Source organism: Chinchilla lanigera, unplaced genomic scaffold (genome assembly GCF_000276665.1).
Source record: "Chinchilla lanigera isolate Chin_1 unplaced genomic scaffold, ChiLan1.0 scaffold00036, whole genome shotgun sequence".
In the NCBI taxonomy this organism is placed as follows: domain Eukaryota; kingdom Metazoa; phylum Chordata; class Mammalia; order Rodentia; family Chinchillidae; genus Chinchilla; species Chinchilla lanigera.
Genome location: NW_004955437.1, coordinates 3951160 through 3971152, shown reverse-complemented (window position 1 = coordinate 3971152; position 19993 = coordinate 3951160). Strand labels below are relative to the sequence as shown.

The 19993-nt window shown below is 54.7% G+C and overlaps 1 protein-coding gene across 1 annotated transcript in view; it reads right to left on the bottom strand.

Annotated features, from left to right (window-relative positions):
- The window catches only part of Brpf3 (bromodomain and PHD finger containing, 3), a gene marked incomplete at its 5' end in the record, with an annotated part of 33974 nt that extends 13981 nt beyond the window's left edge, over positions 1–19993 (bottom strand). The window contains 9 exon segments of the mRNA XM_005389580.2: positions 507–600; positions 3283–3789; positions 5053–5358; positions 6052–6364; positions 6663–6791; positions 9240–9371; positions 11834–11990; positions 14983–16455; positions 19959–19993. Of these exon segments, the coding sequence (XP_005389637.1) occupies positions 507–600; positions 3283–3789; positions 5053–5358; positions 6052–6364; positions 6663–6791; positions 9240–9371; positions 11834–11990; positions 14983–16430 (3086 nt within the window).

Sequence of the window (19993 nt, the reverse complement as noted above, 5' to 3'; positions counted from 1 at the left end):
GTTAAAGAATGACCAAAGAAATTCACCCCTTTCCAGCTCAAGGATGGGAGACGAGCTGGAGCGTGCGTCCAAGTAAGAGGCAACTCCAAAGGGCCTCATCCCTTCTTTCTACACCGCACCCCCCGAGGGACCACTGCTTTTGAAACCCAAGAGGCCGAGGACAAGGTCTGTAACCAGCTGGGTGATGCCATAGGAGTGGGGGCGTGCAGCGGTTCAAATGTTAACTCCCCCGCAAAAGGAGATTCAGCCATTCCCCATCCTCCAGAGCCCAACGGCAGGCCACCAGTCCTATACCGAGCATCAGCGCCACTCCTTTTAGCAGAAGCAGACCTGGGAGACAAGGGTCACCCCGTTTCCTAGGAGATCCCAGACTTACACACCAGAGGCCTCAGGAAACGGCAGGGTGAGACCCAAGATAAGAAGGAAGACATTCACCCTGTCGCTGAACGGCGACTGAAGGGAGGGGTGGTAACTGCTGACAAAGCTTTGAGGACAAGGGTCCTTACCTGCCAGCGTCAAATGCCAGTCCACCGCTGAGACCCAAACTACACTCCGAGTCAGACCCACTCTCGGCATGCTTTCCAAAGCCATTGGTCACACCTGCCAAGGACACACAGCGTGAACCTGCGTGCAGGAACTCCCCTCCCCCGGCATGGCGGCGGCACAAGGCAGCCACCCCCAGAGAGCGCAGGGAGGAGGGAGAGCGGGGGCTGCTCCTCCCCGTGGGAAACGGGTGGTGGAGAGAAGTGCAAAGACTAAGGCTGGGGGGAACACTGCTGGCTCGGGCGAGGAACAGACACTCCATTTCCCTTCCCATCCTTTTTACTTTTAAGGAAAATACTGCACATAGCTGACTCTTGACTACTGTCATTTTGCTACAGAGGAAAATACCAAGGCTTCCCCATCCCGGCGGGCTCACAAGTCCCTGGATCTGCTTCTAATTTCAAACCTCAGGGGCCGGGGTCATAGCTCAGCCACGCAGTGCCTGCCTGGCAAGAGCAAGGTGCTGAGTTCGATTCCTGGTATTAAAAAAAAAAAAAGGGAAAAATTCTCAATTATCAGGATCCAGTTGAGCCCACCCGCCTTGCCTCTTTAGATAAACGTCACATGCCTTGCCTCCTGCACAGCTGGCAACAGCTGGCCCCACTCTCTGGGGATGGTGTTTGGAGAGGCTGGGGCATGATAAGGCCTCCGCGTGGACCGCACCCAGTCCACCTAGGCCACCGTGCACTGCTGGTCAGAGTGGAGGACGGGATACTTTCCAGAACTACAGCAGCCCAGACAATCCTAAGACAAGGTTTCTAGGCTGGGCCCTGAAATACTGGTCCCTTTCCCGCACTAAGCCTTGGCTGTTTCTTCTGTGAGTGAAGCTAATGCCTCCTCCCTTGGAGGACGCTCAGCAGCATGGACGAGGGAGCGCCTGGTTACACAGGAGCCTTCGAGGCAGGCGAGCCGGCCAACCCGGGGACGTGGCCGTGCCGTGCACCCAGTCTCCTACGTATCTGATTTCTCACCATACTCCTGAGCCCCACGCTCCGACGGGAAGCCAAGAGGACAGCAGTGGGCCAGGCGCCTGACTGGAGAGCGTAACAGGCACCTTGCGCACAAACTCTGAAGCAGGTCACACCTGGAAGAGCGGGTGCCGGTGCCCAGCTGTGCACAGCCTGACTGGGCCCTGCCTCTCACAGGACGACCTGGCCTGGAAGGATCAACGCCTGCCTCTGTGCGCGTCCGCTAAGGCTGGATGGAGGTGTTCCTGGCGCCGGGCAGCTGTGATGGTGCGCGAGGGACAGGTTCTCGTGGGGCCCTATGCAGCCCCCTCAGGCAGGATGGACCTGCTGTCTACACTATGTTCTCAACAGCAGGAGCTTTCATTTTTAGCTGTCTGGCTCAGCCGGATATAGTGCAGAGGATGACAATAACTGCTGTCTACTAAGGGCTTTATATAGGTTGTTTCTGATTCCTTAGAGCCTTACAAGGTAGCTACTGCTATCTCCATATCAGAACTAAGGAAACAAGCTCAGAGAGGTGAATTAATTTTCCTAGATTACACAGCTCATACATAACAAGCTGTGATCCAAACTCCGGTATACTCAGCCCCAGGCTTCAAGTTCTTGCCTCTATCAACCTTCTGCCCCCACAGAGGGAAGCTTGGACCAGATGGGAAGGGAAGATACTGTCAAAAACAAAATGGTAGGCACAAAGCGAAAGAAGCAAGTGCTGGCCACACAGTTCAAAGCCACCACAGAAAAGGACATGACAGAAACACGAGGAGCAAAAGACTAACCCGCTCTGCCTGGCCCTCGCCCCCTGACCTGGAGCCCTGCGAGCCCTGCCCCACCCACACAGGTTTGGCCCAAGGCTGCCCGCCCTCGTGCCTGGGCTGGCCGCCCCTCCTCGAGAAGCCTTCCCAGCCCCGTCGGCTCAGGCCCCCAGCCGCTCTGCACTGCCATCTGCCACTCGGCCCGAGCACCGGGCGACTTCTCCGCCCTGTGTGTGACGACCTCGTTCCCCTACTAGACAGTGATGCTTCCAGAGTTGGAGCTGACTCTGACTCGCTTTGTGGCCCCATTCCCAGGGACCAGCTCGAGCTGGACATGTAAGTCCAGTCCCCATGACCCACCACCCGGTCCCACCACCCCCACACTCGGCCACAGCATACTCACTGCTCGGTGGACGGGCAGGCTCAGTCCCACCCCGTGGCTACACACTTGCTAATCTGTCTTCTGGCGGTATTTGTCCCCTGGATATACAAACGGCTGGTGCCTTCAGCCCCTTCAGATCTTTACTTAAATGTCACCTCCCTGGCCACCCTCTCGAATGCCACCCCAGTGTGCCCTATCCCCCTCTTCCTTCTGGGTTTTTCTCCAAAGCTGCTAATACAAGATACTTCATTTGCTTTAGGTCTATTTCCCCTCTGAGAGAGGAGATTTTTCCCTTTTCTGTTCACTGAGCTTTTCTCCCAGCAGCGAAGACAGTGCCTGATATAAACATCGGATGAATGAACTGAAATGAAGGTGGACCCATTTCATCACATACAGTACATCTCCGCTGAGCCAAATAGGGCCCTGGACACACCCTGGGCCTCTGAAAACACCACTACCCCTGCTGCCACAAGCCATGGCTCAAGTGCCAGGCCCAAATGAAAGCTACGGCTCCCCCATGCTACCACGGGCGTCCCCAGAGGCCACTAGGGAGCTGGCTCCCTGGGGCAGGCGCTGGCCGGCCAGGCAAAGCGGAAAGGCAGACGAGAAGAAGCGAGAGAAGCACAGGCAGGGTCACCTGTCTCTTCCTCCTGCTGGGGGGACCTCTCCCCTTCGCTCTCACTACCGCTCCTGCTCCTTGGCCGCTTCCGGGAACGGTGCTCATCCTCAATGCTGGCTGGAGAGGAGGGAGAGCCCGCCGCGCCATGGTCCTCGCCATTCTCCAGGGCCCTGTCTGGGCTCCGCTGGAGCTTAACCCCATTCTTGGCCTTCTTGAAAAGGACCGATGTGCGGCGCCCCACGCCGCTGAGCGGGGCATCGGCAGGGCTGTCGGGGGCCACGAGAGACAGTCTGTTGATGCCGTTGTCACCGAGCAAGTGTTGCAAGGGCTCACTCCCTAGCTGCAGAGGTGATTTCTCCAAGAGCTCATCTTCTTCTGCTTTTCTGGGCTTTAGGAATCGGCGTGGAGGTCTGCTATCATTGATGGGTTTCAGGGTAGGGGGGTCCGGGGGGGATTCTTGCTCAGACAAGGAAGGCGCAGGCCCAGTGGGCTCCAGGGTCGGCGGGGGAGGCAGTTTGGAGTCATCTGTTAGAGAAAAAGAGAATCTGCTTGAACATTTTAGAAGGAGTCTGCCCCTACAAGCCGGATACTGACACTGGGAGCCACAGACCGGAAGCACGGGCTGCTATGAGGCTCGAGACACATCCCAGGTCCTAGATCTAAGGCAAAGGGAAAGTAAGACAAAGCTTCACCTATACTAATAAATTATTTCCCAACCCTAGTTACATAGCGGAACCTCCTAGGAAGTTTCTTAAAAATTCTAATGCTTACAGAACACCTCAGACCAACTGAAGCCCAATACCCGGTGAGTCTACTGAAGTGGGGGTCGCAAACCACCACTCTGCTCCTGAAACAGCCTCTTGCTTCATCAATAATTCGGTTACGTCTCAGCTCGGCACATCAGAGGCCCACAGTTCTCACTCGATTCAAGTGTTCTCTCATCTGCCATAGATTCTGTTTCACATCATCCAAGGGGGGGGGCGGGGCAGAAAGAATAAAATACCAGATGAGGAAGACTGAGAGCAAGTCAGTTAAATCAGTGGTTCCCCAACAGGTCTGCTGACCCAGCTCCCTGAAACTTTGAAGAACTGAGACTCCCAGACCACAGCCCAGACCACCCCACCTGAATCTCTCTGAAGTGAGGCTGGGAAGGTTGTTCTGAAACCCCTAGGGCAGTGGTGGCGAAGCTATGGCACATGTGCCTCTGCAGGCTGTTTCTATGGTTGAGAGCACTGAAAAGTTTGCCACTGCCCCAGCTGTTCTTGCAGCCTGGCCTCCGTTTAGGATGGGCCTGTTGACTCAACTCACTGTGGCCAAAACCAAGGGGCAGCTCCAGAGCCTGGGCCACGTGTAAGGTCTCTTGTTCCCTGCTGAACCCCTGCACCCCAACCTCACCTGTTCTAGGAGCCTCTCTCCACGGTGGTAGAAGTCAGGCTGATGTTTAATTGGAATGTACAACACGGCCACATTAGGTGCAAAATACCATGAGATTTCTTAAGTGAAGAGTGATCAGCTGCTGAGCTCTAGCACCGGAAACTCCCTAAAGTCCCCACAGTTCAGCAGCTAAACAACCACACCAGGGGCCATCAGGCGCCCAGCCGACTCTAACAGCCAACTTCTATTCTGACAGGTAAATTCTGGTTTCCATTGATTATGAAATGTTTTTAATATCATCCCCTGAGGCAACATGGAAGGGTGACTCTTCTGAGGGTTTCTGCTGGCCCTTAGGGCGAGAGCTGATGTAGGGAAGAACACTCGCAGGAGACCTCAGCTTGGCATCGCTCTCACCTCTGTCCCCGTCGTCTTCCGGCTCCTCCTGCAGGCCCTGCTCCACAACTGCCGCATCCCGCCGGGGCCCCACGGGCAGCTCTCCATTGGGCACTGTCTTACTCAGGGAGGGCAGCTGTGGCGGCGGTGGCGGCTGCGCCAGCTTGTGCCGAAGGGCGTTGATCTCCCGGCGCAGTAGGCGGACGCGGCGGGTGCGGGCCCCGCTGGACCGCATGGCGCTCACCAGATCCAGTTTCTCCAGCAGCTCCTTCAGCTGCACCTCTGGGGACAAATGGGCCCGGTTCTCTGGAATGAGGATGTTGTCCACTGCCAGGGAGAAGGGAGGACAGAAGGGGCTGAAGGACCTGCCCAGTCCAGGGCAAGGGAAAGGGACCAAGTCCTTCGGATGCAAAAGACTCTCCTGGAATGCCCAGGCCAGGGACTTCCGGTGGCGTCACTGCGGGCCCTCGGCCCTGTGACACCGCTTTCTGGAAGGCAGCCACGGGGCAGCAAGGTCAGAGTGTGGGAAACAGCTGCAGGAAGCAGTTGACAGTCACGATTAGGGCTCCGCGGAGCAGGCACGAGGCGCTCGCAATCCCCTGGCCTGAGTGACTGCTTGCTGCGCGGAGAAGCAGAGCGGGCAGGCAGTGCGGCTCAGAGGCACTTCTGTTTCTGGTCCTCCACCTGCACGCTTCCGAAGGAGCCGCACACACCCGCCGTGTTCGCCCCTGCCCCCGCTCCAGTGCCGCACAGGAGGCTCGGGGAGAGAAGAACCTGGTGGGGCCTTAGCTTTCTAACAGGCGGCAGCACCTGGCTCCCCTTTCCTACCACTCCAGAAGTACTCAGTAGCCTGGTTCCATGTTAACCGTGGAACTAGTCCAGCCACAGGCTGTGCCTGCCCGCAGCTTGGCCTCTGGAGTCCACGCTACGGCCCCAGGCCCGCCCTGAGCCCTGGCTCTCCGCACTCTGGCCCTGTGTCTCTCCTGGTCCCTCTCCTCCCCACCCGTCCAGACTTCTCACCGTCCTCCCAGGAGAAGCGGTAAAAGTCTTCCAATTTGGGTGATTCCGGCAGGTGGGTGCCCCTCTCGGGGTCATAGCCGATGTTCTCTGCCTGCCGCCGGGCATGCCGTAGGACGGCCCCTCCCAGGTCCCGCAAGCGGACAGCTGCTCGGTGGAAAATTGTGTCTTTAGCATTATACTTCATGCAGTTGGTAACTATAAGGTTAAAGTCCTCCTCAAACTCCTCCAAGGTGCAGTACAGGTGGGACTCCAGCTTCCGCCTCATAGTAGAAAAATCCATTGGCTTGGATATGAATTCCAGGTAATCTGGAACCTAAACATATAAAACCTGTACAATTACAACAACCATTTACTAGCCAAACAGGCGCACCCTTCTCGGGCACTCGTGGCCTCCCGCTCTCTGTGTGGCCATGCCTACCTCATTCAGAGGCTCAGGGGCTGGCCCGCCCTGCCTCCTGCTACCCCTCACCTCAACCAAGTGTCCTGGCCTAGCCAGACACCGCACCCACTCAGTCCTGCACTTCCTGTGGCCCAAACCCCTCCCAGCCTACACTGACCCTGCGTCCAGCTCAGCGGGTGCTGCTGCTGCTGAGGAAGTCAGGGGAACTTGCCTCACTCAGGTTGACAGGTTCGGCAAAGATGTGCGCAGGATCCTTCTCCTGCAGCAGGTCCAGCGTCGTCCTCAGCAGCACATTGAATGGCATCAGCTGCAGCTCCATGGCAGCCTGCTGGATCTTGACCTGCAGGGAGGTGGGAGGTGACCAGGACATCCCTGCCAAGGATTACTGAAACTCTTTCTCTGCAGCCTGACTGCCACCAATCATGGACCACAAATTTTCACAGGTACTGAGCTGACTGCTGCAGAAGCTCTGCGCCACCCAAAGCCCAGGTGCAGCACTACCAGCACTACCTGCTGGCACTACCAGCGGCGCTGCACCTTGGCGGTGTCTCCCAGCTCTCCATGGCGAGCCTTCAGCCCCAGAGCGGAGTGTGGGAGGGGGCCACACCCTCGAGCTGCTCTCCTGGGAGTTCCCGTGGGCACGGCTGGGCCCCACAGGAGTGGGCTCTTGCAGAAGCAGCCTCTCCCACTCAGGCGGCCTTGTCCTGCTTTGCACCAAGACATAATGTAGCCCGAGAGCCTCTCTAGGCCTCGCACGTGTACTTGCCAGCCTCTGGGGCTGTGAGCCACTTGAAATAAAGTTCTTTTCTTTATAAATTACCCAGTCTGTGACATTCCATTACAGCAAAAGACAAACTAAAGCAGCTGCCATTTTGTGAATGCTTTCTAGGTATCAATACCCCTACCAAGACTTAAGGTACTAATTGTGACTGTAACAATCAGTGCGTCTACACTCCGTACTAAACACCAGGTAATGTCTTAAGCACTTTATGTAATTACGTGGATGTCGGAGGTAGGTACAGATGAGGTATTTTACAGAGAAGCAGCGCAGAGAGACAAAGCAACTGGCCAAAGGTCACCCGGTGAACAAGGGCAGTGCTAGGACTCAGTCCCAGAGGCTGTGGCCCCCCAGCACGCGCTCTTGACCCATGCACCACACTGCTTCCCTGGGTTACCTCCCGGGATCACCACAATAACTCCGGGAGGAAAATCATCATCCCCATTTTACAAGTATGGAATCTGCCTTTGGGAAACTGTCTGATGAAGTCACCAGTCCAAGCTCCCCTGGCTAGAAAAACGCAGCAGTATTTGAACCTGACTGACTGAGGTCCTCATCAAGGAGCACACTGATAAAGTCAGATGTGCCTTGGCCAGAATCTCCTGCAAGGTGTGCTGAGACACTGGCCCACCAGCATGCGGAGCACACACGTCAGCCTGGGGTAGCCAGGCCCCCCTATCCCATCAGCCTCGTATGTTTACAGCAGCTGCTGGGAAAACGTTATTTTCCGTGTGTGTCCTACATGAGCACCAGCTGGGAAGCTGTGAATTAGACTATAAGAAGTTCCCGCCCCGTCCAGGCCTCATCAAATCAAGTCTGCCTGCTTCCCCAGGGCCAGAGCTGCCTTCTCTCTTCCGTTTCTCAGAAGTAGAAACAGAGCAGAAGGTCAGCTGTGGGTCCAAGCCTGGGATCGCACTGACTTAGAGCTGCAGAGGTCACAGGACGCTCTCCAGGGCACCTGCGCTAAGGGCAATGAGGGCTACCCCTGACTGGAAGCAGAAACTCAAGCCTCTTGACCTGCTGGAGAAGGGTTCGTGCTGGAGCTAAACGGCGATGCAAGGTTGGAAAAAGGAACATTTTTAACTCAGGCCTCTGAACCATGTGAGTAACAGCTGCTATTCCTGGACCAAAGAGAACACTTCTGGCATATCCATTCAATTAATAGTACTTTGCTTTCGGCTGTGTGCAGAGCACAACAGACACTTTAGCAAGACAAAGGGCATCAGTGGAGACAATAATGACGGCCCCTGACCCTTCTACAGCCCTTACTACATGCCTGCCACTGTTAGAAGATTTTTTTTTTTTGGTACCGGGAACTGAACTCAGGACCCTGCGCTTGCCAGGCAGGCGCTGTGCCCCTGAGCTTCATCCCTGGGCTCGAAGATCTTTTTCCACACACAAAGCATCAAATCCTCACAACACTGACGTAGGATCCATCAACGGCTCCATGTTACAGGTGAGGATATGAACGCTTCAAGAGATTAAGCAACCTGCCTAACATTGCACAGTAAACCCTAGAGTCAGGATTTAAACCCCATCTGGTGCCAGACCTTGTATCCCCTGAAGCCCTACACTCCACCCTTATTTTAACATTCCCCATGCTCCTGGGCACAGAATCTCCTGGAACTGAGGTTAGACACCTCAAATGATGTAAGACTGGAAGTGTTTAAGGGCCACGTGAGAATCCTCAGAAGCTCCCAGGCCATAGTTTTTCAACCAACAATGCCCATGAGAACAGCCTGAGAAGCTTTTCAAGATACTCAAGGCCCCTCCCCTGAAACTTCCCCAAGCAGAAACCCTAGGAATGCGTGCAGGCCTGATACTAAGCTTATGATGAACCACAGAACCCTACCTACCGCAGAGTGGGCAGACTGCGAAGCCTGCAGAGCTGAGGTGGAGGCGGGGAAGCAAGCTGGCACCAGGCAGGGGCGCCTGGGTATCCCGTGCCACACGAGGAGTGGGAGGAAACGACCTTGAACAAGAGCCACGGAGCTGGGGACTGCTGCTTACCTGCTCCCGCTTGAGCTTTTCTCTCTTCCGAATCAGCTCAATCAGCAGCCGTGCCCGCTCCAAGTCGTGCCGGAGCTTCTGCCAGTATTTTAGTTCTTCCTTTACCGCACTCGTCTTCTCATCCTGCTCTCGCTGCAGGAGGCAAGAGGAGCAGGAGCTGGGGGCCTCCTTCTGGCCCAAAGTCCTCTCTCTGTTCCAGCCTCAGCCAGCTTCAGCAGACAGCAATCCTGTCCCCTTCTTGACCCAGGCTCTCGGCCCAGTACCTTGCTCGGCCTGTCCAGGCTTTCTGACGGTGTTTCTCCACTGCAGCACAAAGGCTGCGCGGAGGGAGCCGGGAGTCTTTCTGCCTACCCCCAGGGATACCCAGATCAGCTGCGGCCCTCAGGGCTGCAAAGAATTTCAGAAGAAAACTAATAGACACCTCAGGGGTGGAAAAAAATCTCACCCTAGAGCTTTGACTTGGCTGCAAAACAAAGCAAAATTTTTTCTATTAGCTCGTCCTATGTGGCTTGAATATACTGGTAAAACAATAAAAAGCTGTGGTCACAGTCTAGAAGAGTGACAGCTGCTGGGGGAAGGAAGAGACACAGGGTCTGAAACACAAGCACCTATTAGAACAACGAGGACAAAAACTGATGGTGTAAACTGAACATACAATGATGAGAGGACATTAAATAGAGAAAGTCTTGGGTAGGCAGAGGTTAGGTCAGGGAATGCTTTTGGGGAAAAGTAATCTCACAGGAGCAGAGCTCCACCATCTACAACGTGGACACGGACAGGCAAAGCAAGAAGCAAGGCCTCTTGTGGAACTGACAGAGCAAGACAGGCAGAAATGTGGAGACAGATTAATGAGTCTTTGCTTAGTAGCAAAATGGGCTGGCCAGAGCGGAGAAGCTGGAGAATCACGAAAGCCGCAGAGCCCCAGGACCCAGGCAGGAACAAGCCTCAAACCCCAGGCAAGAGTCTGGACTCGGCCTGCCTGGGGCAGAAGAGCATATTCTGGAAAAGAAAGTGACAGGATAGAAAAAAAACGGTATAAGACCAAAAAAAAAAAAAAAAAAAAAGCCGGGCGTGGTGGTACACGCCAGTAATTCCAGCACTCGGGAAGCTGAGGCAGGAGGATCGTTATAAGTTCGACACCAGCCCAGGCTACAAAGTGAGCTCAGTTCCACTGAGGCCAGCCTGAACTGCATAGCGAGACTCTGTCTCAAAAAAAAAAAAAAGGACAAAGAAAAAAGAAAATGGTATGTGAGTTAGACAGAAAAACTTACAGGCCGAAGACCACCTAGAGCACTATCGCTGAGAGGCCCAGCAACTGTGGAATGGAACGAAGAGCCATGCTGATAGGTCCCACAAAAAAGCCTGGGGGATGACAGACTGCGACCCATTCTGGGAGAAAGAATCAGAAGTGACTCCCCAGGGGGGACTTCTTGATGGGAGGTTGGAAGGGAGGTTCTTGGACAAAAATAGGGGAAAAGTTTACTGAGCGTAAGATAATGGATTCAGTTCTCAGGATCAGAGTTAAGGGTAACAACATCCACCTGGAAATAGCCCAGAGGAACAGAAGGCAAAAGGGAGAGGGGTAAGAATAAAACAAAAATCAAGAGCTACTGCCACACAGTTACATTCAGTTATGACAGCGAGCATGTTTTCCAGCAAACAAGCAGGCGGTGAGGCTGCATAGAACATTCAAAGAGCAAGAAGTAGGATCAGCCCAGGATGCAACCAATCATGGGGACCAAAATGAGAAATGGTGTTACACAGGACCTCTTAGATATGGCGACAGGCAATGTCAACTGCACCTGGATGGTCAAAATGGTGACAACCTGAGGAAAGATGTGCTCGGAGGAGGTCACTGACATTTTAGGGGAGGCTTCAGGAAAGCACGTGGACCAAAGGTTGAAGGGGGACCAAACATACACCTGCCTTTCAGAAGCTGAGTTACAACAGGCAAACATAATATGAGATGGAATGTTCAAGCACCAGACACAAGAAGCCCAGCTTCTCTGGAGCAGCAGTGTGAAAGAGTCAAAGACTAGTCATGAAGCAGGTAGAGGAGGACAGAAAATGAAAGATTAAAAAACACAAGGGAAAGGAGGAGCAGAAGACATTGAACATGCAGCTACTCCAGGTGCTAATGGCTAATGGCTACCACCAATGGACGGGCTGTACCCCGCAACTAAGATTACAAATTTGTGTATTTACTAGGACACATTTTTTTGGCAGATGGCAGATCAATGTAGTGTCTTGAGAAAAAGCTCTTTTTCTATGACGCACAGTGTAGTGGCCCGACACTCATCAGCCCACCTCTTCCCTTCTGCCGTATCTGCAGCACTGTCCCTGCACACAGGGAAGCGGGGTTGGCCCTCCACTCTCCCAGGACTGCTCCTAAGGCGAGCCTCTTCCACCCAGTAGGGGCTGCTGTCAGCTCTGAAGATCACTGTAGCAATGGCGGCTGTGCATGGGGTGGGTCACCCAGAGACAGGGGTGACCCCCAAAGGCAAAGGTTCCACAGAGGGCTCAGGAACCGGGGCCAGCCCTCACTCCTTCTCTTCCACCTCCCTCCGCTGGCCTCCTCTCACCACTGCACCTACCTGCTCGGCGTTTCTTTGCGACTGCAAGTGCGAGTGCAGGCGCCGGATGAGGGGAATACCATTCCGGGCCTGCCGCTTCAACAGCCAGTAGTTGTGCAGCCGCTGCATGAACTGGGTTTTCCTCTGAAAGGAGAGACCACTACAGATCTTGTTCAACCTTGAGTAGAGGCACAGGGAAGTGAAAGACAGGGTCAGTGGGCAGCCCAGGTGATAGCCCATGCAACCTATCCAGATCCTGGTTCATTTCTGAACCTTACAGAGGAAGACAGAATAAAGTGGCCAAATGCCTCACCTCAGAGAAAGCCTTGAAAGGACAGCAGAGTTAAGCAGCTCAGATGCAGCAAGAGGTATTTTACTTGCTTCTCCACCTCCTGTCTTGCAGCCCTGACCCTCCAAAAGAACCCTCTCCTGACCCTCTGTTTCCTGTGCTCCTGGACCCCTTCATCCCATGTTTTAAGTGAGAAACAGGCCTGTGCCCCAACCCCACCCCCTTTCTCTTCATAAAGGCAGCACAAGGTAACAGGAACTTGAGTAAGCTACGGGCGATGTGGCCACTGCCTCCTGTGGCTGAGGATTCCCACCAAACCAGGGGGCAGCTTACCACCATGCTGGGAGGAAAACACCCATCAAATTACTGCTTTCTCATCCCAGATGCAACCCCTTAGAGTGGTCTGACCTCTTGTTTTTCATCACAAAAATCTTAGCTGCTTAAAAAGATCTAATTTGGAACCAAATTAAAAAAAAAAAAAAAAAATGGGTCTAAAGGTGTAAGAGAATGGAGGATCTGAAAACTTAGCCAAAAAAGTTTTAAAGTCCAGGTTTAAGCCAATAAATAACACCTGGAGGGAAGGTAAAGGGGTAAAAAAGGAATGAAGAGAAAACACAATCCCTATCCTAATACACATACTGTAAGAGGAATAGCATTATTCCTGCATTGCCTAAGATGGGAAGGCGGCTGAGGCACAGGGATTGAATTAACTGTCACAGCAACGAATGCAGCTAACAATACGGGAGCTTCTGAGTGGGATCTGAATCCATGATCTCTCTGCCATGGTACATCCCCGCACTGCTTATTCACAGGGTAAGCCAGGCCTCAGGGCTTCTTATTTCCTCTGCTTTGATCTCTTCTCCCCACTGCCCTGGAAGGAAGATAAATGTGGCTAATCGAGACAGACGGAACCTAAGGAGGATGGGCACCAGGACACTGCTCAACTAGGCCTTGTTCACCTCCGCTCAGACATTCCTGCCCCAAAGCCAAGCTTCCAAAATCAAGGCCTAGGCCTTTTCCCAAAGGACAGATCCCCATCAACGCCCATGCCAAGCACACCTGCCCATATGCTGGCAGCCCCCTCCCTCTATCACCTCTTGGCCATGGAGGGTTCCGACAGCATTTGCACAAGTAGGGAAGAGAATAATGATAAAAAATAGCAGCAACGCAGCAGCAGCAGCAGCCACCATTTATTGAGCACTAACTATTTGCCAGCCACTGTGCTAAGAGCTTTGCTTGTATTCTCGCATTCATTTCTCACAAGTCTGTGTGATGGGTTCATTTACAAATAGACCAAGGCTGAGAGCAGTTCGGATGACAAAGGTACTGAGAGACAGGTCTATCTGTTCTCAGCCAGCTTAGCCAGTGCCTGGGAGCGGGATCTAGAAAAACAGACGTGATACCCAGAGTCCATCCACCGCGGGGCATAGCTATGCTACACGTGGGGACAAAGCATAGACACAGCTCAGGGCAAAGGCAGCCCAGAATAGCTCTGTGTCTCAAAGACACATTCAGAGTCACCAAAATTCTCATTTGGGCCGCGGCACACAACAGCTTCCTGTGCTGGGCTCACGCTCATGCCTACTTCCCAGCCTGTATATCTAGCTTCCTGTCCCCTGCACACAACTCGTTCCCTACTGCCTTCCAGTACTACTTTCTCCCTAACCTTCTCATCAAGAGAGCAAGAGCATACACCCTAGAGGGGCATCAGAAGCCTCCGCTGGGTCCAGGATCTTTCTACCTGGTCCCATCCCTTAGAACAGAATGTGGCATGTAGTACGTGCTCAATAAATATCTCATCGAATGAATAAAGGAGTAACTTTACCTCCTGTGGCCGTGGTTTCTTCATCTGGGGATGTGGGAGAAGGTGCAAGGACTACATTAGATGGAACAATCTCCAACACTGCTCCTGCTCTAACACTGTACATCTGCTAGTGAATTGCCCTTGACCTGTGCCTCTGCTTGGAATGTTTCCCTGACTCACACTGCTCTGCCCAGCTCCCGTCCCTCCGTCAGCTCTCTTCCCTCACTGAGAGTTTGAAAGGGGCACAATGATCTCCCTACAGCACCAGTGGGGGCCCAGACAGTTTCATTACCCCACTGAACTTCCCCTAGGTCTAAAGCTTTTTCTAAGGAGAAATTAAAAAAAAAAAAAATGTTCTCCCCACACCACCCCTCCCTCACACAAGCCCCTGTCACACCCAGGACAGAGCCCGCTGGCAGAGGTGTCAACCCCTAGACACAGTGGCTCCTTATCAGGAACCGTCTATTCCCCTGAGGATTTCTGAAAACTGTTTGGGAGTGCCTGCAGTTATTACGAAGATAATAAGGGGAGGGGAGACAACTGGCATTTACATAAACCAGAGATTTTTAAATATCAAGAAATGCATGGGACAGTTCTAACGAATTTCCCTGTCCAAAATGCCCCTTAATGGCCTTGTTGAAAAATATTGCCCAACTTTTTGTTTTGTTTTGTTTTGTTTTGAGACAGGGTCTCACTACATAGTTCAGGGCTGGCCTTGAATTCACTATGCAGCCCAGGCTGGCCTCAAACTCACAGAGCCTCCTGCCTCAGCCTCCCAAGTGCTGGGATTACAGGCGTGCACCACCACACCCAGCTATCTGAGGTAAATGTCACCTGAGTTTCTAAGCAATTTAAATGGTTTGTTTCACCCTAAATCAAAGGAAACACATTACCCTGAGGGCACAATCAAAAACCACAAAAGAGGACCCATATGGCCAGGCTCCAAAAGAGAAGTTTAAATTAGGGGCACGGAAGGGTATAGACATCTATCAGCCACAGCTGCGGAAGGGCCCAACCCTTCCCAGCGCCAGGACCAACCCAGAAGGAAACTCGGAAGAGCCCTGTGGGCAGGCCCACCTGTAAGAGGGTATCTGCGGGACGGTGACCACGGGCGTGGTGGAAAGTGTGTCTCGGCCTGCCTCCTCTGGCTCCTTCTTGATCTTCTGTTTCACACGCATCTTGCTCTTCTTGGGTGCTGCCTTGAGGGGGCTACCCGCCCTACCTTGGCCTTCCTGCTCCTCCTCCTTCACTTCCCCCTCTTCCTCTTCCTCCCTCCCACCCTCCTTCAGCCCGTCTTCATCCCCGGCCTCACTGAGGCTGCTGGGGGAGTCGCCCTTCTTCCTGGCCGTGGCGGTGCTGGGGGGCGAGTGGGCCTCACAGTAGGCGGTCTTGCGCACGGTGAAGATGGTCCCGTTGAGGCTGGTTTCTCGCATGGGCTCGATCTTCATAAAGAGCCCGGCCCGCTGCGCGCAGGTCACGTGGAAGGCTGTGTAGCAGTTCACTTTATGGCACTGGATGGCGGCACCCAGCCCCTTCTGTTTGCAGATGTAGCAGGTCAGCTTCCAGCGGGCGGGTGGGATACTGTCAATGCCCTCGATGGGCTCCAGGAACACAGTGTTGGCGAAGCAAACCTCAGGGATCCAGATGGCACACACTACGTGGGCCCAGTGCCCATCGCTGGTCTGTTTGAAGGCACCACCCTTATTGGGGCAGAGGACACAATCCACAGGCCGGGAGGGAGACTGCAGGCAGCAGCGGCATAGCCACTGGCCCTCGGGGATGTAGGGGACACCGTAGCACTCCTGGTGCACGGCCAGGTTGCAGATGTCACAGAAGAGAATGACGTTGCTGTTGTGGCACTCATCATCCAGGCACACGCAGCAGAAGGCGTCTTCATCGATGAGGGACTGCTGGGCCCCAAGGCTGCGGCTCTCCAGGTAGGACTCCTTCTCCAGCCGGTCCACCAGCAGCTCGAAGGTGTCTGCCGACACTGAGCTGTGCCCATCTGCTCGCCGCTTCTCGTTCACCATGTCCAGCCAGGCCAGGTCCTCCTCATCCATGTCGTACTCGACCTCTGCATCCAGTTCTTCCGGCGGCTTCTCGATGTAGCGGTAATAGGCGGCGGGCAGCGGGGGCGCTTCGGGCTGGTTGCCTGGATCCATCACCCGGAAGCTGGGCTGTGGCAGATGGAAGGAGGAACCGGACGCATGCTTGGAGCAGGACTCCTTCTTTTTGCCCTTGGACGAGGGCTTCTTGGACTTGCCAGGGAACTGAGGCTGCTCGCTGTTTTCCTTGTTACTGTTGCACTCGGTGATGTCCTGAGCAGTCAGCTCATCCTCAGTGATGATCTTCAGCGGGTCGTAGATGCTGATACGGTGCAGGCGTCCATCAATGTCCACCTCCACAATCCGCTGGGCCTGGGCATAGGTCAGCGTCTCTCGGGTCGGGGAGCACTTCAGGCTGTAGGGGGATGGGGAACGCCGGCCCTCGGCATTCTGCCGCAACTTCCGGCGGGGCTTCCTCATGGCACCTGGGAACGAGGAGACAGGCCTGAGGGGAGAAGGCCAGGAGACCGTGAGCTAGATACACACACACACCTGTTCACATTCCATCTGACCAAGCGGCCACCGAGAAGACCAGCTAGCTGTTCCTGTCTGAACAACCTGCCTCTCAGGTGCCCACATGGCTTCCCCTTCAGGTGCTCCCACAAACACTTCTCAGCGAGGCCTTCTCTGAGAACTCCATCTGAAACTGCAGCCGGGCGTGGGGGTGCATGCCTGTAATCCCAGCACCCGGCAGGCTGAGGCAGGAGGATCGCTGGGAGTTCAGGGCCAGCCTGGGCTACAAAGTGAGCTCAAGGCCAGCCTGAACTGCACAGCGAGACCCTGTCTCAAAAAGACAAACAACAACAACAACAAACTGCAACTCCCTCTCCTCCATCAGCAGCAGACCTTACCCTCTGCTGTTTTCCCCTGTCACACCACCTTCTACCACGCTATGTAATGTGCTCATTTATAAGGTTTATTTTGGGTCCTTCTGCTAGAACATAAGCACCATCAGGCTGAGGATTCTTGCCTATCTTGTTCACCGCTCTATCCCTCATGCCTGGAGCGATGCCCAGTTCCTTAGATGAGCACTCAATAAGTACTAGGTGAATAAAAGGAGAGATCAAACACTTGTGAATCCAGTCCTCAAGGAGCTCTATCTGATAACTGAACAGACAGAAAAGCAAAGAGACCCTAACCTAAGTAATGACGCGCATACGGCTGTGGGACAGCTAACTGTGAGAGGGTGGCTGAGGACTCAAAGAAACAGGCTGGGTGTGGCGGCACACATCTACAGTCCCAGCTACGTGGCCAGCCTGGGCAACATAGCAAGACCCTGTCAGAAAAGACGGAGAGGGACAGAGGGAGAGACAGGATGGAAGGAAAGGATGGTAGGGGAGAGGAAGGGACGTGGGAGGAAGGGAAAGAAGGAAAGAACAGCAGCCACTTCTAAGCACTGTATATGAACAGTGGGCCCCAAGAGAGGATCAGGAATCTGCAGATCTGGAGCCCTCTCCCAATCCATCTCCCCATGGGAAGCCTTCTCTCCAGGCCCTGCCCACGGTTAAGGAATCCGAAATGCCTATCACATGTGGACTAAGGGCTTCAAAATAGAGTATGCAGGGCATTTCCTGCAAAGGCAGCATCCCGGATAAACAGCTAGTACATTCCCAAGCAGAAACGGTGGGCGCCACACGGCCTGTCTGGGCTCCTCACTGGACTAAAGGCCAAGACAACTGGAGCAGCAGCCAGGAAGACTCTCGACACATTGTATCTTGAAAGTCTCTCTCCCGAAACACATACACCTAGCCTGCCCCTGTCCGGCAAACGGAAAGCCCTAAGTCTTCCGCCTCCCTCTGGGGATACGGGGAATTATGACGAGCTCCTAAGAAGCTGTGGTAGGGGTAGGCAGTTGTCAAAGCTATCGTCGCCAGAAAGACTTCGGGAGACATGGTGCCCCACAGTGTGGCCAGAGACGCGGAAGGTATGAGCAGAGAGGGGATTTTACCGAGAAAAGCGGTATCACCCGAGTTGCAGGATCTGCCACCCTTACATAGAGTGGAGATGGTAACTTAGCTCACAAGCTACAAAGCCCCGTCCCTTCTCAGCTCCCCCGAGAAACAGTATACAGGTTATCACCTCCACTTTACAAGATAAAGAAACAGAAGCTCAAAAAGGTGTCACTCTCAGGGCAGAGTAAGTGAAGAGGCTACAATTTGAAGCCAGACCTTCGGATCTGTTCACCTCATCTATAGGGAGGTAAGAACACCACAGCGATGCCACGGTCGGTATACAAAGAGGCTCTGGGGCAATCTAGGTTCTAACCGTGGCTTCACGTGACCTGGAAAACGTCTCAATCTTTCCGTGCCTCCCTACACCGCCCATAAAACAACTGCAATAAAATCTATCTCTTAAGGGTTACTACTTGTTCATATTACTAAGATCCTTACTTTTGGGATGTGGCAGGGGGTTGGAACAGGGCCTTGCCATGTAGTCCAGGCTGGCCTTGAACTCACAAGAATCCTCCTGCCTCGGCCTCCCAAGTGCTGGGATCACAGGCATGCGCCGGTAAAGTTTACATCCTTACTTTAAAGCCCTTCCAACCCCACATGTGTCTGAAACAAACAAACCAAAGTTGGCTGAGAAGCAACGCCAGGCAGGGAGGCACACACCCCACTTGGAGCCAAAGGAAACAGAATCATCACAGCAGTTCTGTCCAGGCTCCAGAGGCCCTTGGCCACCGGACTCCTGACAAGCGCCAATTCACTAGACGCAGCTTGGGGCCAACACACCTGCTTTACCGCCCACCACTCCTAGGGCAGGGAGCTCGTAGGAGAGCGGAGTTTTTGGTTTATGCTTCTTTTAAAAAATGATCATAATAATTTTTGAGACAGGGTCTCCCTATGTAGTCCAGACTGGCCTTCAACTGACTACAGAGCCCAGGCTGGCCTCAAACCTGCAGGGACCCCTCTGCCTCAGCCTCCCGCGGCCTGGGATTAGAGGCAGGCGGCCAGCTCCGGAGGAGAGCGCGCCCATCTGAACTGAACACCAACTTTCAATAGTTTACGGTTAGAGCCGCTCTACACCCTTCCTCCCACCTTCTCCCTGCCCGCCGCTCAGGAATCTCGGAACCAACTGCAGGCACCGCCCCCGCCCCCCGGCGCTGCCCACGCTCTCGGGCGCAGCCCGCCGCAGGGCAGCGGCCGCTGCTGGGGAAACGAGCGAGTTTCGCCCACAACGGGCTGACAGTCTACACCCGCTTTCTTTTGGCGGGAGTTTTCTCGACCTACGCCGCTCTTCCCACATACGCACCTCGAAAATACCGCCCGCCCTGCTGCTCAGCGGCCCCTGCGCCCCTCCTCGCCCACCCCCAAGAATGAGGAGTTTCTGCATTTAGTCGGGACCCCCTGCGCTCCAGCCGAGCTACTCAGACGAGGGAAGACCGCAGTCAAGGCCCCTGCCCCTCGAAGGGGCCCCTCTGCCAGAAGAACCGTCACTCCTCGGCGCAGGAGAAAGGAGGGAAATAACATCTCTCCACAGGGGAGGGAGAGCGCACCAGAGACTCACTGACTCGGAGTCCGACCCTCACAGAAAGCGAGCGCCAGCGAACGAGCGGGGCAGGGGCGAGAGCCTATTGGCCGTCTGACATGCCCATCAGGGGCAACCGGGAGGCCAAGGGACCCCCCCCATTGGGAGGCGGGACTCTCCTCTGACCCAGCCAATTGGACATCGTGACGGGGGCGGGGCTTGGCGGCTCGGCTTCCAGAGCCGGGAGGGGGGGAGACAAGATGGCGGGTGCGGGAGGGGGTCCTCTCCTTTCAGCTCCCCACCCTGCTCGCCTTCTCCTTCGCCGCCGCCGCCCTCGCTCCAGGGCAGAGTTTTCACGCCGCCCCCACCCGCTCGGGAAGCCCTCTGCTTCCCCGTTCCCCACCTCGCTCGGTCGCTGGTCCCCGTAGGCCCCGCTGCCCCCGCCCCCGTTCGGCGCGGCCCCGCCGCCGCCCCCATTACCTCAGCCACCGGCCCGGCCCCACCGTGCGGGGCCC